At 37.5% G+C, this 27,660-nt stretch overlaps 1 protein-coding gene across 1 annotated transcript in view; it reads right to left on the bottom strand.

Moving 5' to 3' along the window:
• Positions 1-27,660, bottom strand: part of LOC128214322 (sushi, von Willebrand factor type A, EGF and pentraxin domain-containing protein 1-like) — a 56,208-nt gene that overhangs the window by 952 nt on the left and 27,596 nt on the right. Inside the window, exons 24-35 of the mRNA XM_052920737.1 lie at positions 26,590-26,769; positions 23,410-23,592; positions 22,511-22,699; positions 21,197-21,376; positions 16,324-16,509; positions 13,925-14,113; positions 11,564-11,743; positions 7,272-7,457; positions 4,420-4,602; positions 3,994-4,176; positions 2,433-2,615; positions 1,549-1,853 (exon numbers count right to left, since the gene is read on the bottom strand). Of these exons, the coding sequence (XP_052776697.1) occupies positions 1,549-1,853; positions 2,433-2,615; positions 3,994-4,176; positions 4,420-4,602; positions 7,272-7,457; positions 11,564-11,743; positions 13,925-14,113; positions 16,324-16,509; positions 21,197-21,376; positions 22,511-22,699; positions 23,410-23,592; positions 26,590-26,769 (2,327 nt within the window). The remainder of the gene's footprint in view (positions 1-1,548; positions 1,854-2,432; positions 2,616-3,993; positions 4,177-4,419; positions 4,603-7,271; positions 7,458-11,563; positions 11,744-13,924; positions 14,114-16,323; positions 16,510-21,196; positions 21,377-22,510; positions 22,700-23,409; positions 23,593-26,589; positions 26,770-27,660) is intronic.

Here is a 27,660-nt window from a genome sequence, read left to right as displayed (position 1 = left end):
AAAAAGTGTAGTTTCGAGAGGAAAAAAAGGGTTAGTCGGGTAAGTGGAAACAACCATTTTTTTCTTGCATACCGGACGTGTGTTTCCGGTCATGTGACCAGTGCTGGAAAAACCCATCTTACATACCCCATGTAAGATGATTCACGCGCTTTTTGGTGTAATTGTACAAAAGTTCGTTTTCAACGTCATTTTTTCCACAAATTGATAATTTTAGATATGCAAGAAAAATTATCAATCAATGTTTTTCCGGTACGGATAGAAAAATCCGACCCGAGGGCACGTGCGTAAGCCAGTAACGAGGTATCACATGATAGATACTTATATTACTCCTAACAACAATTCTACATGAACACTTTGTAGACAAGGTACATCAATGATACCAATTTTACAACGAATAAAATATTGAAAATTACTGGGCCAAGTCCAGTAGCATTATATTTAACCAACGACCTATTTAAAGGCACAAGGAACAATACCAAATAATCATAAAACAAGAGTCACAATGCTACAAGACAACAACGTTTTACGATTTACAAACAATGATCACATACAAAACATAACAGTTACTCAACGAAATAAAACATCTAGCAGACAAAAACACACATATACACATCGAGTCACAAACAATTTTTTTGAACACAAATGAACTTGCATATATGCGAATTTAGTTTATTAGGTTTACAGGAACCATATAAAATGCATATTTTTTATAGTGGTGTATACCAAGGCGATGCTACAATTTTTTTATGCAAATCCTTCCACAAAGGATTGGATTGGAGTTAAATTGTAAGTACAGTAATATAACTCTATAATTTTCTGAATTTCAATCATGTTACAACGTGCATTAATCTTAATCATCTCTGTTCCTTATTATCATGAGAGTATCGGGCATATAGTGTTGGTGTTGGTAACACCATTGCAATGATCATCACATCATGTACTTTCATGTTCATTCTTTAAAACTGCACTTCCACATATTAACCGCTTTGACAACTTCTTTATTTTTTGTCTTAGAATGAGCAAATTTTTGTGTATATATCTGCAAACCAGTGATATAAGACTGCTGACAAAATATCAGATCGCAGATTTTCATATTTCCCTTCAAAAATTAATGTGTTATGGCTAAAAGCGTTACTAACGGTTTAAGAAAAATGCATAAAACATCAATTTTTGAACTTAAATATGAAAATCTGCGATCTGATTTTTGTTAGCAGTCTAATATCACTACTTTGCAGATATTTACGCAACAATTGGCTCGTTCAAAGACAAAAAATTAAAAAGTTGTTAAAACGTTCAATCTGTGAGAGTGCAACTTTAACATTGACATATTGCGTTTTGCTTCATGCATCAAGTTTTAAAACATACCCTTATATTACGGCTGTTTTAATTCAACTTCAAGTTTCAAGTTATTATTTACATCTTTGGCATATAATATGCATGAGATGATTACATAGAAACAAGTTTAAAACGGTTTAAACAAAACAGAGAAACAAATATCAGTAACTACATAATATAAAACACAGTGAACTGCTTAACACATAAACGTACCTGTAAATCCTTAACTTCTTGGCCAACAAACACTTCTCGCGTTTCGCCTGTGAATGTCCGAGTACCTCGAAATGCGCTCATGGAGATTGTGTAAACCCCGGGCGCCGTTCCCCCTTTCTTGGCAACATTCAGCTGAATCTGGTTTCCAGCTAGTGTGCGGCTTATTGTCAGTTTGTTGGGTGGACTTTGTGTGAGCGTGACATCACAGTAACCATCAAAATCATAAGTAACCACGGTCGAGGGGACTGTCGCATTCAACCATGTAATCAAAGGTTCTCCGACAGCGAGGCTAATAAAATGGGGTGCTAAAATGGTACAATTTGATATGATAATAATATTGACATAGTTCGACAAAGCCAAACAAAGCAATAAAAGATCACCGAAACTTCGTCTAAAGACTTCTGCTACTACCGACGTGTATATACAGGAACGATTGTCCTTTTTTTACGGGACTCGCTTTTACCAGATATTGTTGTTTTTCACGGTTAAGCATCTGAAAAAATTAATGTCATAATAATTTACCCTTTTATACCGAAATTGCAGATTAATTAAAAGCATAAAAAACTGGTTTCAGTGAGGAGCGAACCTACCCCGGTACAGTGAAGAATTAAAAAAAAAAACCTAGGCGTTCAAAGACAATATTTGAGCAAATTCAAACATTAGTTGAACGGTTTCAGCCATCAGTATCTTAGTTTTAACGATCCTCACTATTTGCCACACTTTATTTTGTCATAAAATATTGCATTTTACAAAACATGAGCGAGTCCCTTTAAACATAATTATGAATATAATCGCCGAGGTTTATCTCGTTCGTGTTGTCTTCATTTAATAAAGATATTGATTATTGATTGATTATTTTGTCTATCAATAAATAATGCATGTACCTGAGCAATTCAGATCAGATGGTGGAAAGGAGCCACTCTCATTGCATACGGACTGATAGCTGCCGCCCAAATAGTGGTAGTCCTCCTCACACGTGTACGTTATTGCAGTGTTCCAGTCGTGTTCAACAAGGAAGGGTGTGTAGTTGGCGTGGGGTAAAGTTGGAGGTGGGTCACATGTGATAACTAGAATTGTCAAGTCATAGTCATGTGAGTGTGCTTATAAATACATATTAATCTTGCTTTAATATAATTTCAGAAATCCAAACTGAATATTCGTAAATATCACATCTGTGTCGTCAGATATTTTTTGTACTTAAAATAAGTTAGAATTGAAAATATAACACGAGCATTTATTCTACGGCAATGGGTTTGGTTTGAAAGCGGGAGCTTCCTACGCATGCGCCGATGAATGCAATGCTGCCACTATATAATTATACAAGTATAAGAAACGGGATACAAGCTAAAACAGGTATAAAATTTAGAATAGCGTGACTAAACATTTGCATATATACCATAAGCAAAAAGCATATAAATTTATCTCCGGCAGTAGATTTACCGGTCTTCAAAGCAAATTTAAAATATACTTTCTACTACATACCAGGTCCCAATATCACGAAAATATTTAAGTCAAATCTCAACTCGTTTTACCATGTAACATCAAAATACTTGAGTACAATTCATTGCCTTTTAACAATTACTCAAGTAAATTTTTCAACACATTCCGTTTAAAAAGTATGATATCAAAAAATATAAAGACATGCAAGATTTTGAGCAATACTATGCTTTATTGATATAAATTGAGTTGAGTCTGAGATTGAGATGTGACTTAAGTATTTTCGTGATATTGGGGCCAGATGTTACCACAGTTTGTAGGTTTAATTCATCTTAGAGCGGCGAAATAAAAATACAATAAAAAAAACGTACTTTTGTAAGGAGTCACAAAATATCGGAAAATCAATTTCATTGTGTGTTGTGTTGTTCTTGTTGTTTTTGTTGTTGTTGTTTTTTTCAGCTTTGTTGACTAAGCTATTATAGAAATCCATATTTTGGTCCAATACAGTTCAACTATTTTATAGAACTATTGATAAAACAGGCTTTACATCATAACAAACCACATCGTCGGCAACTTCGGTACTTTCTTCTGTTACTCTTCATACATACCGTGGGAAAATTGACTGACAAAATCTCGTTTATAAGAAATATGCATGAGGCAAGGGAACGACTCTTCTTACAATGGAAAGCATGTCATGAATAAATACTCTTCAATAACAATTAACTGTCAGCTGTCTCCTCAGGCGAGTGGACTTAGTGGCTGGTTTGCATTTTTAGTGATTTAATAGGCGGACCAAGTCCAGTGCGAGCTTTCACCGAAATACGTTTTATACGGGTTAACATTAGTCTGAGTGTCTGTACATATTATTTATCCGGAGTGGTTTACTTGTGGAACCAATGAAACTGCCTTATTACTTATTCAAAATTTCGAGATTTTCGAAGCCAAATTGCCCTCGATAACGATGAACACAAAAACACGAGAACATAGAGAAATATGTATTGATCGTACTCGTGCATGCGGGCGTAATTCCAGTCCAGTAACCCGAAGCGTTACAAGTGCGAACAAGGTCACCCTCGCTGTGGTTGTAGCCAATCACACACGAGTATACAATGGTCGTGTTGAAGTCATGCGTTGCCGCGGTTGGTGGGGTAAACGTCATGAACGAAACGTCAATCTTGTTGCACTTCACGACTGTAAATGTAAAATGTCAGAAGCTCCTTTTCATTCATTTATATTAAAACTATTTTATAGAACCCATTCAAAGGCCGTTTAAAAATGTATAAATGAAAAAATGCATAAGTATATATGTATGATGAAGTATTGTAAACTGGGTCACATGAATGTTACCGACTTTGAAGTCACTCAAAATGAGCTTAATTTGTAGAACCAATATTTTTGTTCTTAATATGTATCTACATAAAATGTCGTATTTACTTGTGCACACAGGTATAACAGCGGACCATGTTTTGTCATCTTGACACCTCGACAACATATCACCGCTGAAGTGCTCATACCCGTAATCACATGTATACGTTACGTTCGACAACCAGACGTGCTCTGTGAGGACAGGTGAGTACGTATTCCGTGTGCCCGCCGATGGTGGTGGACAGTATATAACTGTAAATATAAATGATGCGGTAAGAAATGTTTAAAGGGTTAACATAGACTTGGCAACATATTGGAACCATGACATTACATCTATATCGTTGCTCATGTTGCTGTCTAAATTACGTTGTCTTTAAGATGCTTAAACAATGAACTTTTGAATTTTGATATAATGGTATTGAAGCCATTTCGGGATGGAGTACTTCTATTTATAGCTCTCAGTGGTATCCGCCTCTCACCCAACAGGTTGTGGCTTCCATCCCTACCCAGGGCCTAGCAAAATGGATATTAATTCTGGTTACTACCAAGGAAAAAGAATCGAGCGCGATTATATTAGCTATCAGTTTTTGTCACAATCGAACTATGGACTGGAATGAGTATAAACGTAATCACTCTCATAAGCTGATTGCTTTACAATTTTTGAAAGATCATTGTTTTCATATATACATTGATTACCATATTGAGCTGCTTTGGTAAATAGTTAATTTCTGTCTTAAACAAAAGACTGAACTGTTTTCTAGAAGACAATACTATGCTTTGCGAAGAACAAGCTTGTTTCGTAAAGGATATAGTACAGTTGACCATTGGAGTTAGTTATAGATTTTTATTTGCTTAAGAAGAAAAAACTATTCTGTGCTTTTATTGATTGCAAGAAAGCGTTTGACTCTGTTGGTAGATTCGCTTTTATTGCGTAAGTTGTTGAACAATAATATAGATTGTTAATGTATTAAATTTATTCATAAAATGTATTCTGCAGCTAAATATTGTGTTAAAGTTGGTGATGCTATGTCAAACTAGTCATGCGGGGGTAAGGCAAGGTGAACAAGCATTTTCAGTGAAAAGATATCCCCCGCCAACGATGGCTTGTTTGTGCTTACAGGCATCATCGCAGTATGTTGGTTCATATTTATTTCAAGTATCAAGAATTTCTACCAACTAGTTACTGAGAAATGGCTGTAAATGAGTTTTTCAAAAAATCAAGGGCAATAACTCCAAGTACAATTGACCAATCCAAAAAAAAAATGAACAGGCATCATCCCAGTATAGTAAGTCATATTTATTTGATGTTTCATGAAATTCTGCCAGCTAGTGACTGAGAAATGGCTGTGAATGTGCATTTTTCAAAAAATCAAGGGCAATAACTCATATAGAAATGACACAATCCAAAATATAAATAAACAGGCATCATCGCAGTATGTTGGTTCATATTTATTTCAAGTTTCAAGAATTTCTACCAACTAGTTACTGAGAACGCTTTGTTTTCTATACATGGCTAATGTTCATTGTGAAACTTAGGTGTAAATTCTGCAAAAACAAAGGTTTTTGTATTAACAAAATCTAAAGTTGGCAATAACAAATACGAATTGTATTACGATAAAAACAATTTTACATAGCTGACGATGTTTCATACATACAGTACAGTTTAATGACAAAACTAAAGAAACGTCTTGTTTAACAAGCCAGATAAGCTATCTTTGCATTAGTGATTTAAGTCCGAAAATTGAATTTACATATCTCTCTCCATTCAGTTACATTTATTTGATGTTATTAAAGTTATTGAGCAGTTCAACCTGAAATACTGTAAAATTATACTTAAAATGAAAATGTGTACACCAAATGGTATGGTTTATAGTGATTTGAGTAAAAAAAACACAATTATTATACATATTAAGGCTAGAATGTTGTGCTATTTGAGTTAAGTGGTTACTGCTAAAGAGGATTAAATTTGTAAGCTATTGAACAATGCTGCTTATAATTTGCATACTCAATATGTGGTTACATTTCCATGTATTTCATATGTTAAATCATTATAACACGATCTTGGTGGGTCATATTTGATAAAATTAGTATTTTTAATCTATTGTTAAGTCTGGACTGTATGAGTTTTTGGAAGATTGGGGTAGCAGAGGAGTGTCTTTGTGTTTAGTCTATGCATTGTATAAAAAAACATTGAGGAATATTTTAATATGTTACCTAGGCTGAGCTCTAAGTCAAATTCGAATTATAAATCATAGATAACCAATAGAAAAAAGTAGACATCTTAATATTGAAAGGGATCATCGTTTTTGCCACCGGTGTCCCAGTTATTCTCTCGCTGATGAATACCATTATTTGTTCGATTGTGATTTTTATTTTATAATGATAGGAAGAAATACTTACAGCATTATATCATAACTCATTCAAATACTCGAAAAAGTTCAAAAACTTGAGGAACTTATTAATAGCAAAGATAGGACAAAACTTATAAAGCTTGCTCTTTTCTATGAAATAATACTATTAAATTTTCGAGATGTCTCCCTAATATAAAATGTTGACATTTTTATGATTTGAAGGTTTTCAATTTTATGATACATGATATCTCTACTGTCTCGAAATGGACGTACATAATGTATATTGTATACGTACTAAAACATGTTGATTTCTTTAACTACACTTTTGTTCATTTGTTAAAATTACATGCATGCAATATGCCATAATTGTAAATAAATCTTGAAATCTTGATAACACAAATAGTGTAAAGAACAGTTTTTCTTTCATGCTTTACGATGAAATATGGGGTTTTAACAGTGAAATAACAACAGTGAAATTATCAATTCGATATTTTCACTGCAAAATAAGGAGTGAAAATATCAACTTTCAGAACTACTTTTAAACTCCTTTGTTGTTACATTAACACATACTTGTGCAGTTTGGTTCCGTTCCGTCCCAGAAACTAGTTTCCGTACACGTTCGAACCACATCGCCCCCAGACAGTTCGTACCCAGTGTTGCACGCATAGGTGACATCGTCCTGGTACACATACTTGCTGGGTACTGTGTTGGTAATAGAGGAATGGGCCGGAAGAGGGAGAGCCGCACATTCAACAACTGTGTTAACACAAACGAACTGATAATATTGGAGTGTATGTTTGCATATATCTTACAAACTTGGATGGCGCATGAACGTTCAGCGCAAAGACAGTAGAGCAAAGCTTAAAGATTGATAGGAGGTCTGGGCGCGATATCTACGTATTTTGCGCGCAAAAACGCACCGAAGCAGAATGCAACATATAGCTACGTGATTGTATTTCTTGTGAGGTCCGATTATTGGCTCTATATGCAACAGTGAAAATAATGAACGGTTAACATGCAATCAATCGGAACTCTTCGGCTATTTTCCTCCGAAAACAACCTCGAATGTTTATGGAAGATTTACAATGTCAGAATTCTTCTCTTTTAACTACGCTGCAAGTAGATCGAGTAGTACATTTGTATTTCCAATTTTAGCTGTTAAATATAAAGATTTTACTCTTATTTATATTAATTAATCATGCCATAATACACTTCACTGGGACTCAATTTGAACTTCGTAACACAGATAACGAGTTTAAACACTACAGTGACTCATTATCAATATTATTAATTTTACGAACTACTTCTAGACTACTGATGTACCGGTATACATCCGCGGTGATTTTCGATGGAAAATGGCCGAGGGGTTACGATTGAATTGTTATGGGTGAAAAGTGCAATGTGAATTACATTGAAACCCCATAATTGCCAAGGTTCAAGCAAATACGCTTGTGAGTCACAATTGAGAATAAGGCCAAACAGACACTAAACTAGGGCCAGAACCACTACAATACTACAAAAACAAACAACACATGTATCAATAAAAAGGAGTTCAATTTGGGGTTTTAAGGGACTCGACACCAGATGGTCCCAAAATTGGTAGATACAGTATTTCCTCAAAACTAACCTAACGAACAAGTATGAGTACATCATTTTACATGATTAGAAGCATATTTCGTCGCCGTCTCACCTGAGTTTTCCCGTTTAAAATAGCGCATAATAGTTCCCAGTTTGTAGTGTGTATATTTAGCCTATGACAGGCACGTGATTAGTTGAGATACATATACCGACGCTTGTTTAAAAAGTACTGGAATTTACGTGGTAGACAAACCCAGCAAATTTTGAACTGGAAAAATACGCAAAAACTGCAAAAGAAAAATATGTCGTAAGCGATTTGATACATCAGTAAGTAAGTTTCAATGCGTTGTACACAACGATCAATATAATGTAAGTTTTTGACATTATTTTTGTTTGCAATGGAATCATCTGGTGTCTATTCCCTTTAAGAATAGACAGAACCTCAAAATTAACTCCATGCTGTTCTCTCGTCTTTTGCGTTAGCTGTAGAAACTACATAACTATTTTCAACTACAATTTAAACGATGAAAATTCAAAACAGTACTCGAGCATATCATTGGGGAACCATCAAGCGCATATGTGTCTAGGCACGTGCGAAGTGCGTTTCCGTTGGTATGGTTGTAACCAAGAATGCAGGTGCCCGTAAAAGTGGTGTTGAAGTCGATCGTTGCCGTGTTTGGCACGAAGTCTATATATGGTTCGGTTGGCTTTGGACACGTTTTTACTGAAACAAAAAAGACCTTCGTCATTCAACGTGTCTTAACATCCTAAAAATCGGAAATACGTAAATGTAGAAAAGAAATCTGGAAAAAAAATTCGCAAGCGATTAATCAGTAGAATAAATTTGATTTTCTTTAAAACTTTTTTTGTGGAAATTTAGCTTTTCTGCTATTCAAATTATGCATCAGCGTGCACAGAACTGGGCCACAAAACCAATGAGTGATTTCAGAAATAATATGCGTTATATAGCGCGCGTTTTTCTAATAAATTGAAATTCAATATCTTTTTAATACGAACTATAACCGTATAATAAAAGAAAAAAAAAGTTTGTTTAAGTGTGAAATTGAAATATAGTGCACCTTGTGAACACCAAATTTAAATATTTCACTCGTGGCTGCGCCACTCGTGAAATATAGCTTTTGTTGCTGACTCAGTGAAATATATTCCGATCTGCCATTATAACAAGCAATTAACCTTTTAGAACATATACATTTATATATATATATATATATATATATATATATATATATATATATATATATACAAATAATAATATAACAAAACCACATACTTGTGCAAACCGGCGTTGTTAATGTCCATTGTTTATTGTCGTCGCATGTTCTGATGAGGTCGCCATCCGAGTGGTAGTACCCTAAGTCACAGGTGTAGGTCACAATAGTGCTGTATTCGTGCTCGCCGCTGGGTTCTACTGGGTCGTAACTCCCGAATGAAATTGTTGGAGGCGGTATGCACTTTTTGACTGTAATTGTGTCAGTCATCATGGAATGCAAAAGGTCTTGCGTTTTTTGGGTGCTTAACAGCTTTCCGCTTTATGATATTATGGATATTTACTTACTCTTTGAAATCCTTACTTAAACAAGAACAAACTTATCTACAATTCTATATCATAGTGGTAACAATTAAGGCGTTAGTTGAAACCCAAATAGTTGTAAACGTTTGATATACGAGGGTGAACAAAAGTACGTGGACTTTCTAAATAGCCTGAATAAAAGCTGACGTCTTCCAAAATGAAAATCACAGGCATATCAACTAAATAATACTGTTAAGCTTCGAAACAATGTAACTGAGTGCTCAACAAATGAATTAGTGGTATACTTTTAAAATAAAAAAATAATCTGAATCTAAACTTCGGTTGCTGTTTTTTCTTACACAAACCATTTAAGGTAACCTATCTATAGTTAAAGTTACTGATAGTAACTGCTATGTAATAATGTGAACAACTCTTGGTAGCTGTTTTCCATAACTTGTTGATGTTTTATCACTGTTTTATCACAAAGCTCAAATCATACTCTAATCATACTTTTTGTAATTGTATGCATGAATATAATAAGGATCGGCTTTGGTAAAAAAGTTTTCCAATATTTGTACCCATTTAAACTATATCCTTTTATTTCCAGGTCACAAGCACAATGCTATGTTTGGATATGTTATGTATGTTTGTCATTCATGTCGGAAAATGGCTCATTGAGCTTATATTTCTTGCCAACATATACCCGACTTTTAATAATGATTCTGAAACATTAAATTAAAATTAGAAGAAAATGACAACCACTATATTTATGTTTAAACAGAAAAAAACTTTGTTGTTGTTGTTGTTGTTTTCTGTTAAGAAACCAATGTCTTGCTCTACCTTACCGCTTTAAAATTATAACCAATCATACAAAAGCAAAGTAATTGAGTATTTTTGCCATTTAAGAGAATAGATTTTGTGATAAACACAACATATGAATATTATCTTAATCGATTTTTGAATGTACAAAGTCCATGTTTTTTTGTTGACCCTCGTTATGTTACACTACGCAGCATCGCTAATTAGCTTGCTGGTGAAGAGCATGCAAAGCAGTTGCGTACTGGTGCAGTTGGGTGGAGCTCCCGACCAGAAGCTGGTCTCCGTACACGTTCTCACGCTGTCTCCGCTTGTGAGCTCATACCCTATAACGCATGCGTACGAGATCTGGTCAAGATACACGTATGTGCTCGGTACAGCGTTTGCAATGATGGTATAGCTTATCGGATCTGGCGCAACGCACTCCACGACTACAAAAGAACAATATGCACTCGGTTCGGATAACGATAGCTATAGTTCATATACATCAATGTGTAAAAACACCACAAAAACAGCTAGAGACCTGTCTGATAGCATAAGCTATAGTACTTATATGTATACATTAAAACAACAAAGTATTACATAAAGGAATCCTTGGAAATGAGTCCAATATTGGCAATAGAAAGCATGATCGCATTGGCAATAGAGATTCGAGAACAGAGTGATGAGTTAGAATTAGTATAAACGAGAGAGGAGAAAAGACCGCATACGTAATGATGAAACATTTTGAAAACAATAATTAATAAGTTTCTATGAAGTTTTCGAAAATTTCTTTTTTTCACAAATTAAAATATGTTTTTATTAAGAACACTTGTTGAACAAACGTTTTCTATAAGATAATGATTTATACTAATGGTTGGGTATCACGAATTACGAAAATTGTATTTGTATCGTGATGTTAATATGAGCATACATCTGGTAAAAAACAACAACATACTTATGCAAATCATCGGCATTCCGTCAAAGTCAAATGTATTTAAACATGTCCGTGTGGCGTCACCGGCGGTGTGGTTGTAACCAAGGATACAGGCGCCGGATACTGTGGTGTTGAAATCGTACGTCGCCGTATCCGGCGTATATGTGATGTAGGACTCGGTTGGTTTTGGGCAAGTTACAACTGAAAATCAATATTGGTTATTAATTATATGCTTTGTAAGACCTTATTTTTCCCAGATCATATTCTTCCCACCTGGGAAAATAGGATCCTATTCTTCACAGCTGGGAAAATAAGATCTCATTCGTCACACATTTCGAACATATATGTCACAGCTCCTGGAAAATTTGTGATCAAAGCCGTTTTTATATGTACCATAAAATTACATTCCTCACAGGTCAAACATTCCATCATTTTTTAACAAAAAAGTAAATTTTACAACTGAGTCACATTTGTCACAGATTGCTATTTCCAGTATTACAGATTATAAGTATCTTCCATAGCCGAGAATGTAAGATAGGTTCATTCCGACCCGAGCGTAGGGTGTTTTGGGTAAACGAGGTTTACCGAGTTTCCGCAAAACACCCTGCGCGAAGTTTGGAATAAACCGATCTTACACGAGCGGCTATGGTAGATGCTTTTTCTTTCACCTCAGTTAAACAAAATTAAGTAAAAATGTATTTGTGCTTAGTGAAAATAATTGCGTATGGATATGCTTTAATTCGTGGTTGTCATGGATATGCGCGCAGTGATTCAGATTATGTTAATAGTCAAACCAGTCTTTAAATAGTTCTAAGGAGAGAGAAGCATTATTTCTTGAAAACCTTTTTATGGTGGCATTTGAGGCCAGAAATAATTAATCAGCGTTCTACATATTGCCACAAGACAACATTTCCATGATGCTACAGACGACAATTTTCAACAAGGGAGGTAATTACAATGTGGTGACCATTAAAAAGGAGTTCCATACGGGCATTTTATCTTCGCCCGTGGGCAAGATAAGAATTTCTAGCATGGTCAAATTATTGGATCTACTAAGAAATATTTTGTTGATATGCATGTCTGTGTATATATTCTAGTCATAAAGAATCGTTGATTATGTTGTTGTCGTTTCTGTTGTTGCTGTTGCTGTTAGTTGGCTGCAGTTGTAGGCACAGTGGCGGTTGTTGTAGAATTCGTTGTTTTATTTTTTTTATGTTTTTCATGTTGTTGCTGTATGGTTCTTGTTGGCACCGTAAAAGGTAGATGGCAATGTGTCTATTGTCGTGAGTTGTGTTGGCATAGACAGATGTATTGGAGAAAAGTATTTCCAACGCTTTCAACGGCTAAATTTCGGGCAAGCAGTGACTACCGCAGTGCTAGAAGAGCTTTGGTTTAAAGATAGTTCTGTTCTGAACTTGCCTGTTATGGTCGAGCATTGACGATAGTGTAACAATTCACCCTCGGGGACACAATCCGACCAAGATAAATATAGAGAAGATTTTATTTTTAAGAATTGGTGGTGGTGCTGTTGTTATTGGTGTTGTAAGAATATGTTTTATTGTTTTTATAAGGCGTAGTTTTAAGAATATATGTTGTTCTTCTTCTTCTTTTTCTTCTCCTCCTTTCTCTTCTTCTTCTTCTTCTTCTTCTTCTTCTTCTTCTTCTTCTTCTTCTTCTTCTTCTTCTTCTTCTTCGTCTTCTTCTTCTTTTTATTATTATTATTATTGTATTTACATTTTTTTGTTGTTATTAAATTTTTGATATCAAATTTATCAAACAGCACTGTCATCGACAAACTCTGTGAAGAATATGATTCGTTTGCTTACCACCATTTTGATCAGTCATATATGTCACAGTTTGAAACTGTGAAGAATAGGATCCTATTTTTCCCAGATCTGTGAAAAATATGATCAGGGAATAATAAGGTCCTACAATGCTTTCTGGTGGGTTATAGAGACTTATCAGTGAAATAAAAATGATATCTCACTATTTCAAATAGTTAAATAACATTTTGATATTTTTCACTGTTTTGAAAATTTAAGCCCGCTCCAAATCAAACGTGAGGGAGCAAAGGGCTAGGACACACACTATAGAATTGACGTTACGTTCGCATGCACTGTGGTGCCCTTTCCGAAAAACTACAATAAACTGTCATTTAAAATCCTTTTAGGCATTTAATGAAAAGAAAGAAAAAAATGTTTGTTTCAGTGTGAGATCGCAATATATTTCACCTCACGAACACCAACACGTTTATATGATAAACCATAAAATGACGTTTATTTGGCATTTATAATGTTCATACACCTAAAACGTTTGAAATAAATATATTATCGCAAAAGGTTAAGACGTGTTTTTTAATAAAGTTAAAATATATATCCTTACTTTGACAAACCGGCGTTGTTCCAGTCCACTGTTTGTTGTCGTCGCATGTTCGGACGGGGTCGCCACTTAAACGGTGGTACCCAAAGTCGCACGTGTAGTTCACAATAGTATTGTATTCGTGTTCGCCGCTGGGTTCTACTGGGTCGTAACTCCCGAATGTTATTGTTGGTGGCGGTGTGCATATCTTAACTACAAAGGAATTTATCTATTACACACACACACACACACACACACACTGTATTAAATATCGAACTTAAACAAAAGAAACCCAGCCTAATACAGTGTGTGTGTACCAAGTGATAAATTACGTCATAAATGCTGCGTCGGATGGAAATATTTTGCACTGAATAAAAACTAAAAACAAAGATAACTTATTTTATATAAAAATATTTTCTTCACCATTTTAAATAAAGCAAAACGCAGTCTATGTCGCTTAAAGAGCCCCACCTTTGTTCCTTTACAAGATTTTGATCGAGTGATTAGATTCATTAAACATTTCGACAAACCTGTTTCCATAATAATGTTCTGACAGTGTTCCGTCAGATGGCCGTTTTGTGAAAAGGTTTGTCGAAGTGTTTTCAGAAACGAAACTGTCAACCAAACTCTGGTAAAACCCGAAGGCGGGGATCCGTAAGCGGCGTAGACTGCGCTATGTTTCATTTAAAATGGTGAAGAAATAGGGAAGTTATCTTTGTTTAAAGTCGTCATTTTAAGCAAAATGTTGCCTTCCGATGTAGCGTTTATGACATAATTTATCACGTGGTATACACACTGTAATATTGACATTCAATGTGTGTGTCTTTTGAACGATGTACTAAGCATACGATATGTATTATCCTAAGGTTAATAAAACAGAATTAAACTAACAGAAGTATACAGATTAACACTCATGCATATTTCAAGTATATATACAATGTATTGCATTTGGTTTAAAGCTGCACTCTCGCAGATTTGCCATTTTTACAACTTTTTTTAGTTTTTGACTATGAAATAGCAATTTTTTACGTAAATATCTGCAAACCAATGCTATAAGATTGCTGACAAAATATCAGATCGCAGATTATGATATTTCCGTTCGAAAATTAATGTTACTAACGGTTTAATAAACATGCATAATATGATATGCAATTTGATATTTTCACTGCAAAATAGGGAGTGAAAATATCAACTTTCAGAACTACTTATAAATTACTTTGTTGTTACATGTACTTGCCTTGATCAAAACAGAACACTGGACTTCAGTTAATTATGTCAAAAAATGTTAAAAAAATAAAGAAATGTTTTATAAATTTAAATAAATATATAATTGGAAATTAATAACTTACCGTTTATTACCGGTTATCCCGTTTATCAAACATTTTACTGATCTTTGAAGCTGAATGTTCGAACATTTGCTTTCATACCAAACAAATTACAGACAAAAACAACTGTTCGAACATAAATAAAATTTTATATCATCGTTCAAATGTATTTTGAACTGTTTGCCGTTGTAGTACGTAAAATGAGCTTATTGGAGAATTTACACAACAATTTACAGATAGATCTGGTATTTTTTTACCCCACCCACAACTCAAAATGTGTCAACAAACTAGCGTGGCATTTACTCTTAATCTGGAAAACAAACATTTTAAAGCGAAACAGACTGGTCTCTGACAGTAAAATGACTGAATATTTACTTACTATAAAAACAAGCGAACATGCAAGCTTAAACTAAGAAGAATGGTTAAAATCCAATGAGTATCCACATTTGTATTGCTAACACATTTGACCTTCCAAATTTTCCTTCTTTAAATAGCGGCGTAGTAATTTGGTTATGTATTCATTCTCATCTTAAAATAAAAAGTCTTTTCATTATTTTTGGAAAATATGTGCACTAATAATACTTCATTGTTTACTGTTCATAAAGCTTTGCAATAAAAAACGAGCGAATATTAAGCTATAAGAATGAATAGCAGAGAACTATTTCTCAGCAAACCGAAAGTAGAAAAGTTGACAGCTATAATTATGCATGAGGGGCGCCCCACGGGTAGCGACGTAAAGCCCACCCTTTTCAAAAAAGGGGATAATTCAGAAATCAATAAAAAAAATCAATAAAAAAAAATCCGAAAATAAGCATAAAAGGAACTGAAAATTTGTTTATTTCAGTGTAAGATCGTATTTAATTTCACTCGTGATCATAAAAAACTACATTTTCACTCGTGGCTTCGCCACTCGTAATCAAATGTTTTTCTATGACACTCGTGAAATAAAATACCATCTTACACTGAAACAAACAAATATCCTCTATACCGTTATCTATTTCGCGTTTAGCAGTTAACAACAATGTCGTAAATTACGTTGTCTACTTTAACAAAGTTCTGAACGATCTGCCAATTGAATAAGCGAAATTTTCTACGTACTCGTGCAGTTTGGTGCCGACCCTGACCAGGCAGTCGAGTCTTGGCACGTTCTCGTCAGGTCCCCACTTGAGAGCTCATATCCTATGACACAGGCGTAGGTGATAGTGTTTAAATACACGTAGTTTGCAGGAATGGCATTGGTAATGCTCGTGTGATCCACTGGATCTGGTGTCAGGCATTCCTTAACTGTGGAAAGATCGAAAATCATAATCAGAAATACGAAGTGAATCTTAGAAAAGACGAACCCCGTTGGCTCGAACTCGCTTGGCTCGATTTTCACGTTCGCTCGAATTGGATGTAAAGGACCAATAACTTTATACTAAAAGTAAGAATTTTACGCTTGGCTTGAAATTTCGGAGGCTCCAGGTATTTTCGCCGGTCCCTGGGAGTTCGAGCCAACGAAGTTCGACTGTATGTGTACTTATGTGTATAATAATAATAGTAAGACTAATAATAATAATAATAATAATAATAATAATAATAATAATAATAATAATAATAATAAACTATGCGATTGTCATATTGAAGTATGATTCGTTTTACTAAATAATATATGGAACAATGATACAATGGAATATTATTGCAATGACAGAGTGGCAAGTCGACACTGATGGGTGGCAACAGAGGTACGGTATTAATCCTGCCACACGGCCGCCACACTAGTGGAGAGTTCCTAACACGCCTCTTGTTGTAGCGAAGTCAATGGAGGTCGGATAAAAATGAACTTATGTCGCCCTTATATTGCCGAGAAGCGCATAAAGAACTTAAAACTGTATTAACGATCGCCCGACTGAATTGTATGGTACACTACCAACCACGTGTGCCTTGCCTGTTCGCCTTAAGCATGTTTTCGGAAGTCGTACGCCATAGCACAAGATGAATGCGGCGATGACCTGCACCACCGCGTTACCTACCGCGGAATGTATCGCCGCGATATTCCATGATGAAGCAATCTCTCGCGCAGTGGCAACGCTTTTTTGCGAAACACGCGTGGTTGGTAGTATATGAATTACGCAGCTCAAATTATATTATTCGGTTTAACTTATGTGCACATTTTCGCCTATTTTCGGAGGTCCTCATCTGTTCTCCCCGAAAAGGGTAAATATGTATTAGTATCACATACAACGATTGAGCTGCTAGACAAAAACAGGGCCACCTGATAATTTTCTTTATAAGAATAAGATGAAACTTTGATAACTACCCCCGGTAGACTCTCTGTTGAAAATGGAAGTTTGATAACAATTCGACTCCTCTCAAGCGTGGTGGTAACCCAGCCCTAACACATAAGTATGATGTGAGTGCGGCAATGATCCAGCCCGATGATATTAGTACGGCATAAGTGCGACATTGATCCACCTCAATGATATTAGTACGGCATACTTGCGGCATTGATCCAGCCCGATGATATTAGTACGGCATACGTGCGGCATTGATCCAGCCCGATGATATTAGTACGGCATGCGTGCGGCATTGATCCAGCCCGATGATATTAGTACGGCATACGTGCGGCATTGTTCCAGCCCGATGATATTAGTACGGCATACGTGCGGCATTAATCCAGCCCGATGATATTAGTACGGCATACGTGCGGCATTAACCAGCCGGATGATATTAGTACGGCATACCTGCGGCATTGATCCAGCCCGATGATATTAGTACGGAAAAAGAGCGGCATTGATTTAGCCCGATGATATTAGTACGGCATAAGTGCGGCAATGATCCAGCCCGATGATATTAGTACGGCATAAGTGCGGCAATGATCCAGCCCGATGATATTAGTACGGCATGCGTGCGGCATTAATCCAGCCCGATGATATTAGTACGGCATACGTGCGGCATTAACCAGCCGGATGATATTAGTACGGCATACGTGCGGCATTAACCAGCCGGATGATATTAGTACGGCATACGTGCGGCATTGATCCAGCCCGATGATATTAGTACGGCATGCGTGCGGCATTAATCCAGCCCGATGATATTAGTACGGCATACGTGCGGCATTGATCCAGCCCGATGATATTAGTACGGGAAAAGAGCGGCATTGATTCAGCCCGATGATATTAGTACGGCATAAGTGCGGCAATGATCCAGCCCGATGATATTAGTACGGCATAAGTGCGGCAATGATCCAGCCCGACGATTTTAGAACGGCATAATTGCGGTATTGATCCAGCCCGATGATATTAGTACGGCATAAGTGCTGCATTGATCCAGCCCGATGATATTAGTACGGCATAAATGCGGCATTAATCCAGCCCGATGATATTAGTACTGCATAAGTGCCGCATTGATCCAGCCCGATGGTATTAGTACGGCATAAGTGCGGCATTGATCCAATGATCCAGCCAGATGATATTAATACGACATAAGTGCGGCAATGATCCAGCCCGATGGTATTAGTACGGCATAAGTGCGGCATTGATGCAGCCCGATGATATTAGTACGGCATAAGTGCGGCATTGATATAGCCGAATGATATCAGTACGGCATAAGTGCGGCATTGATCCAGCCCGATTATAGAAGTACGGCATAAGTGCGGCATTGATCCAGCCCGATGATATGAGTACGGCATAAGTGCAATATTGGTCCACCCCGATGATATGAGTAAGGCATAAGTGCAGCATTGATCCAGCCCGATGATATTAGTACGGCCTAAGTACGACATTGATCCACCCCGATGGAATGAGAACGGCATAAGTGCAACATTGATCAAGCCCGATGATATTAGTACGGCATAAGTGCGGCATTGATCCAGCCCGATGATATGAGTACGCCATAAGTGCGACATTCATCCAGCCCGATGATATTTTTACAGCGTAAGTGCGGCATTGATCAAGCCCGATGATATGAGTACGGCATAAGTGCGGCATTCATCAAGCCCGATGATATTAGTACGGCATAAGTGCGGCATTTATCCAGCCCGATGCTATTAGAACGGCATAAGTGCGGCATTGATCCACCCCGATGATATGAGTACGGCATAAGTGCGGCAATGATCCAGCCCGATGATATCAGTACGGCATAAGTGCAATATTGGTCCACCCCGATGATATGAGTACGGCATAAGTGCGGCAATGATCCAGTTCGATGATATGAGTACGGCATAAGTGCGGCAATGATCCAGTCGGGTGATATCAGTACGGCATAAGTGCGGCAATGATCCAGCCCGATGATATGAGTACGCCATAAGTGCGGCAATGATCCAGCCCGATGATATCAGTACGGCATAAGTGCGGCATTGATCCACCCCGATGATATGAGTACGGCATAAATGCGGCAATGATCCAGCCCGATGATATGAGTACGGCATAAGTGCGGCATTCATCCAGCCCGATGATATTAGTACAGCATAAGTGCGGCAATTATCCAGCCCGATGATATGAGTACGCCATAAGTGCGGCAATGATCCAGCCCGATAATATGAGTACGCCATAAGTGCGGCAATGATCCAGCCCGATGATATCAGTACGGCATAAGTGCAATATTGGTCCACCCCGATGATATGAGTACGGCATAAGTGCGGCAATGATCCAGTTCGATGATATGAGTACGGCATAAGTGCGGCAATGATCCAGCCGGATGATATCAGTACGGCATAAGTGCGGCAATGATCCAGCCCGATGATATGAGTACGCCATAAGTGCGGCAATGATCCAGCCCGATGATATCAGTACGGCATAAGTGCGGCATTGATCCACCCCGATGATATGAGTACGGCATACATGCGGCAATGATGCAGCCGGATGATATCAGTACGGCATAAGTGCGGCATTGATCCAGCCGGATGATATCAGTACGGCATAAGTGCGGCAATGATCCAGCCGGATGATATGAGTACGCCATAAGTGCGGCAATGATCCAGCCCGATAATATGAGTACGCCATAAGTGCGGCAATGATCCAGCCCGATGATATGAGTACGGCATAAGTGCAATATTGGTCCACCCCGATGATATGAGTACGGCATAAGTGCGGCAATGATCCAGTTCGATGATATGAGTACGGCATAAGTGCGGCAATGATCCAGCCGGATGATATCAGTACGGCATAAGTGCGGCAATGATGCAGCCGGATGATATCAGTACGGCATAAGTGCGGCAATGATCCAGCCCGATGATATCAGTACGCCATAAGTGCGGCAATGATCCAGCCCGATGATATCAGTACGCCATAAGTGCGGCAATTATCCAGCCCGATGATATCAGTACGGCATAAGTGCGGCAATGATCCAGCCCGATGATATCATTACGCCATAAGTGCGGCAATGATCCAGCCCGATGATATGAGTACGCCATAAGTGCGGCAATGATGCAGCCGGATGATATCAGTACGGCATAAGTGCGGCAATGATCCAGCCCGATGATATCAGTACGCCATAAGTGCGGCAATGATCCAGCCCGATGATATCAGTACGCCATAAGTGCGGCAATGATCCAGCCGGATGATATCAGTACGGCATAAGTGCATAGCATAATGGATTAAACACATGATAGTACGTAAGACCAGTATTATGAGGCAGCAAAGCCGCTCCATAGTAACAGGGTTTATAGAACTCTTCTTTTAAAAAATAGTTTGGCTTTTTGAAGTGTGTTTATAGTAATAGTAAATACGGATTAACATCTTTATATATGTTGATGAAATGGGGATTTTCAGTGCTAATTTTTGGAAAAATCAGTGTCCTTCTTGTGTACCGGCTACGACGAAGAAGGGTTAAAATGCCTCGGCTATTACAATAGCAAATAATGATAGTGGTTTACTACACTTCTTAAGTAATTGTTTTGGTCATTGAATATTCGCGTATCCGATCGAAAGAATTACCGAATATTCGATTATCAATTTTGCCATTCGTTTGCATCCCTAGTTCATATACATACTTGTACAGATCATCGGTGAGCCGTCGAAATCGAATGTGTTTTGACAAGTGCGTGTTTTGTCGCCGTCCGTGTGGTTGTAGCCAATGACGCAGGTACCAGTTACGGTCGTGTTGAAATCGTACGTCGCCGTGTTAGGTGAGAACGTTATGTAGGACTCGGTTGGTTTCGGGCACGTGACAACTGTGAATATGAAGGTATTATATCACAATACAATTTGTTAAAAAGATTAATGCAAATATCTGTGCAGATTAAATGTATATAATCGATTAACAAATTTTGAAGAAATTTAATAATTATTAAGGGAGGGAACTCTTTCTGATTGCCGAAGGTTCAGTTGTCCGCCCTTCTTATTTCGGCGCTCTCTCACAAGTTTGTTCTTTAGTTTTAATCCGGTTCGGGTTTGTGTTTTCTCCCCTTTAAAAATCAAAGTAGTAGAACTGATCTTGCTTACTTTTACCAGCTACTCTCTAAATTTGCTAAACAGACTTGGGCCTATTTCAATAAAAAAAAGAATCGGTTTTAGTAGTAAACTGGAATAAATAACCGCAGTTTCATAGTTTTCTTATTTTGCTACATATTTGAGAGAAATTAAATTGACCACAAAATTGAGGAAATAAAAAAGTCAATGGCTTGCCATATGTGATGGTTATACTGGTTGAAGATTATAAGTATCTTCCATGGCCGAGAGTGTAAGATAGGTTCATTCCGACCCGAGCGTAGGGTGTTTTGCGCAAAACACCCTGCGCGAGGGTCGGGATGAACCTATCTTACACGAACGGCTATGGTAGATGCTTTTTCTCCCACCTCAGTTAAACAAAATTAAGTAAAAATGTATTTTTTGCTAGAACTCCTTTGTGCTTAGTGAAAATAATTGCGTATGTATATACGATAATTCAGATTATGTTAATGCCCAGATCGCTCTTTAAATAGTTCTAAGGAGAGTGAAGCATTATTTCTTGAAAGGTGCGTGAAAACTGTTTTATGGTGACAATGAAGCGAGAAATAATTATTAATCGTTCTAAATATTGCCACAAGACAAGGTTTCCACGCTGCTACAGACGACAATCTTCAACAAGGGAGGTAATTACAATGTGATGACCATTAAAAAGTAGTTCCATACGGGCATTTTATCTTCGCCCATGGGCAAGATAAGAATTTCTAGCATGGTTAAATTATTGGATCTGAGGTGGGAGAAAATTGATGCTAAACCTAAAATGCTTTTATTGAAACGACCCCTGGCAGGACTTTAAATGAATAAGCATATTAAAGGTATAGTATACGTCGTTGTTATCGCTTATACAACAAAAATGGTACTTGTGCAGACGGGCGTAACGTCCGTCCAGTCGGCAAATTCGTTGCAAGTGTGTGTGAGGTCCCCGCTGAGCAGCCAGTAGCCGTTATCACACGCGTACGTAACTGTGGTGCTGTAGTTATGTTCGCCGCCGGGTTCAACGGGCGTGTACGTGGCAAACGCAACGTCCGGTGGAGGAGCGCACGTTATAACTGGACGTATAATTTTTACATAAAAAGATTTATTTGCAATACATTCAGAAGGCCATGGCCATTGTGGACAAATAACGTATTCAGTATTTTAGTATTTACACTAATCTTTCAAAGCTGCACTCTCACAGATTGACCATTCTAACACCTTTTTTATTTTTTGTCTTGGAATGAGCAAATCTTTGCGTAAATATCTTCAGTCCAATGATATAAGATAGCTGAAAATCAATCAGATCGTAGATTTTCATATTTCCGTTCGAAAATTAATGTTTTATAGCTTAAACCGTTACTTACGGTTTAAGAAAAATGCATAAAACATCATTTTTTTTTTAACTCAAATATAAAAATCTGTGATCTATTTTTGTCAGCAGATTTATGACTGGTTTCCATGGATTTTCGTAAAAATTGGCTCATTCCAAGACAAAAAATAAAAAAAAGTTGTCAAAACGTTCAATCTGTGAGAGTGCAGCTTGAACAATTTGAGAAGGTAAGACAAAATACGCGATATAAAAATCATACAAAAACTAGTACATGCATTTGCTATATGCAAAATACTTAAAGTAGTTATTAACTTGACTTCTTTGCTTTTTAACAAAATGCAACTTGAGTGCAGGTGAATATAAAAAGGCATTTGTCAATATTACAGTTAATAAAAATACTTCAATAATATTTTTAGGGAATATAAGTATGAAATATTGAATTTAAGAACGAACTAGTGCAGGTGGATTCCGTTCCCTCAAAGGTAGCGAGCTCCGTGCACCTCCGCGTGGCGTCCCCGTTCGTTCTGTTGTAGCCAAGGTCGCACGTGTACGTTATTGACGTGTTGTAGTTCACTTCCGTTGCCACGGAAGATATGCTCGAGTAAGAAGGGGCGTCCGGAACCAGGCATGTTATAACTGATTTATATCCATACATGTTATGAATGTAGAAAGATGGAGTTATAAAGAAAACACAATGCTTCCGATTTAAACTAGATTAATAAAATGTATACACCAATAAAAGGTACTTTATTATTGATATTTTATTCAAACACAAACACTAAATAACCATATATTTATAAATATGTGGTACATGCTGACTATTGTGAAACCTACTTAAACATTATGCAGAATAGTCATTCGGAACTCCTCGGCCATTTCCCATCGAAAACAACCTAGGATGTATGCCGTACATCAGTAGAAGAATATCATAAAATTTTAAATGATAGTTATTAATTGTAGTATTTAAACGTACATTTTGTATTTCTAAGTTTAATTTGATTGCCATTTAAGTGTTGTATTGCATAAATGATTAAGAATTCCCAAGAATTGAGTCAATAAGTTTGACTGCTAAATTGAAATTACAACGCGATCTACTTGCAGCGTAGCTAAATGTGTAGAATTTTACGTTGTTAACCGTCAATTTACACCAGACGTTGTATCGATGGTTAATAGGCGAGGACTTCCGAATGCAAGAATTGTTTTTTCGGTATCATAAAAATATACATTGCGTCTTACTTTTTAACTTTAACCTATACCTTAGATACAATTTATTTGATTTAACTTATTACATATTTTTACGATACACGTGTGTGAATAGAATGTAATATTGTTTTTGCTATATATATCTACATACATGTATATGCTTGTAAGATTAAGTGCGAGAAGAGTTCTAGTATAAATGCTGCGTGCACAATTTAGTTCGACTATTACTAAAACCCGGACCGCCGTACCCCCGTACCGTAGTGTTAAATTCCATTAAACTTAAACTCAATATACTTATTCGTTACAAACATATACGGAGTACGACATAAGTGCGGCAATGATCCAGTTCGATGATATGAGTACGGCATAAGTGCGGCAATGATCCAGCCGGATGATATCAGTACGGCATAAGTGCGGCAATCATCCAGCCCGATGATATGAGTACGCCATAAGTGCGGCAATGATCCAGCCCGATGATATGAGTACGGCATAAGTGCGACATTGATCCACCCCGATGATATGAGTACGACATAAGTGCGGCATTGATCCACCCCGATGATATGATTACACCATAAGTGCGGCATTGATCCAGCCCGATGATATCAGTACGCCATAAGTGCGGCAATGATCCAGCCCGATGATATGAGTACGGCATAAGTGCGGCATTGATCCAGCCCGATGATATGAGTACGCCATAAGTGCGGCAATGATCCACCCCGATGATATTAGTACGGCATAAGTGCGACATTGATCCACGCCGATGATATGAGTACGCCATAAGTGCGGCAATGATCCACCCAGATGATATTAGTACGGCGTAAGTGCGGCAATGATTCAACCGGATGATATCAGTACGGCATAAGTACGGCAATGATCCACCCCGATGATATTAGTACGCCATAAGTGCAGCATTGATCCACCCCGATGATATTAGTACGCCATAAGTGCGACATTGATCCACCCCGATGATATTAGTACGGCATAAGTGCGACATTGATCCACCCCGATGATATTAGTACGGCATAAGTGCGACATTGATCCACCCCGATGATATTAGTACGGCATAAGTGCGACATTGATCCAGCCCGATGATATCAGTACGGCATAAGTGCGGCAATGATCCACCCCGATGATATTAGTACGCCATAAGTGCAGCATTGATCCACCCCGATGATATTAGTACGCCATAAGTGCGACATTGATCCACCCCGATGATATTAGTACGGCATAAGTGCGACATTGATCCACCCCGATGATATTAGTACGGCATAAGTGCGACATTGATCCACCCCGATGATATGAGTACGGCATAAGTGCGACATTGATCCAGCCCGATGATATGAGTACGGCATAAGTGCGACATTGATCCACCCCGATGATATAAGTACGGCATAAGTGCGGCATTGATCCAGCCCGATGATATTAGTACGGCATAAGTGCGACATTGATCCACACTAATAATATAAGTACGCCATAAGTGCGGCAATGATCCACCCCGATGATATGAGTACGCCATAAGTGAGGCAATGATCCAGCCGGATGATATTAGTACGGCATAAGTGCGACATTGATCCACCCCGATGATATTAGTACGCCATAAGTGCGGCAATGATCCAGCCCGATGATATTAGTACGGCATAAGTGCGACATTGATCCACCCCGATGATATTAGTACGGCATAAGTGCGACATTGATCCAGCCCGATGATATTAGTACGGCATAAGTGCGGCATTGATCCAGCCCGATGATATCAGTACGGCATAAGTGCGGCAATGATCCAGCCCGATGATATGAGTACGCCGTAAGTGCGGCAATGATCCAGCCGGATGATATCAGTACGGCATAAGTGCGGCAATGATCCAGCCGGATGATATCAGTACGACATATGTGCGGTAATGATCCAGCCCGATGATATGAGTACGCCATAAGTGCGGCAATGATTCAACCGGATGATATGAGTACGCCATAAGTGCGGCAATGATCCAGCCGGATGATATCAGTACGGCATAAGTGCATAGCATAATGGATTAAACACATGATAGTACGTAAGACCAGTATTATGAGGTAGCAAAGCCGCTCCATAGTAACAGGGTTTATAGCACTCGGAAAAATTCTTTTAAAAAATAGTTTGGCTTTTTGAAGTGTGTTTATAGTAATAGTAAATACGGATTAACATCTTTATATATGTTGTTGAAATGGGGATTTTCAGTGCTAATTTTTGGAAAAATCAGTGTCCTTCTTGTGTACCGGCTACGACGAAGAAGGGTTAAAATGCTCCGGCTATTACTATAGCAAATAATGATAGTGGTTTACTACACTTCTTAAGTAATTGTTTTGGTCATTGAATATTCACGTATCCGATCGAAAGAATTACCGAATATTCGATTATCAATTTTGCCATTCGTTTGCATCCCTAGTTCATATACATACTTGTACAGATCATCGGTGAGCCGTCGAAATCGAATGTGTTTTGACAAGTGCGTGTTTTGTCGCCGTCCGTGTGGTTGTAGCCAATGACGCAGGTACCAGTTACGGTCGTGTTGAAATCGTACGTCGCCGTGTTAGGTGAGAACGTTATGTAGGACTCGGTTGGTTTCAGGCACGTGACAACTGTGAATATGAAGGTATTATATCACAATACAATTTGTTTAAAAGATTAATGCAAATATCTGTGCAGATTAAATGTATATAATCGATTAACAAATTTTGAAGAAATTTAATAATTATTAAGGGAGGGAACTCTTTCTGATTGCCGAAGGTTCAGTTGTCCGCCCTTCTTATTTCGGCGCCTCTCTCACAAGTTTGTTCTTTAGTTTTAATCCGGTTCGGGTTTGTGTTTTCTCCCCTTTAAAAATCAAAGTAGTAGAACTGATCTTGCTTACTTTTACCAGCTACTCTCTAAATTTGCTAAACAGACTTGGGCCTATTTCAATAAAAAAAAGAATCGGTTTTAGTAGTAAACTGGAATAAATAACCGCAGTTTCATAGTTTTCTTATTTTGCTACATATTTGAGAGAAATTAAATTAACCACAAAATTGAGGAAATAAAAAAGTCAATGGCTTGCCATATGTGATGGTTATACTGGTTGAAGATTATAAGTATCTTCCATGGCCGAGAGTGTAAGATAGGTTCATTCCGACCCGAGCCAAGGGTGTTTTGCGGAAACGACGTTTACCGAGTTTCCGCAAAACACCCTGCGCGAGGGTCGGGATGAACCTATCTTACACGAACGGCTATGGTAGAGACTTTTTCTCCCACCTCACTTAAACAAAATTAAGTAAAAATGTATTTTTGCTAGAACACCTTTGTGCTTAGTGAAAATTATTGCGTATGTATATACGATAATTCAGATTATGTTAATGCCCAGATCGCTCTTTAAATAGTTCTAAGGAGAGTGAAGCATTATTTCTTGAAAGGTGCGTGAAAACTGTTTTATGGTGACATTTGAAGCGAGAAATAATTATTTATCGTTCTAAATATTGCCACAAGACAAGGTTCCC

This window comes from Mya arenaria, chromosome 2, assembly GCF_026914265.1.
Source record: "Mya arenaria isolate MELC-2E11 chromosome 2, ASM2691426v1".
NCBI lineage: Eukaryota > Metazoa > Mollusca > Bivalvia > Myida > Myidae > Mya > Mya arenaria.
The sequence above is the reverse complement of the archived record's forward strand: the minus strand, read 5'-3'. Positions and strand labels throughout refer to the sequence as shown.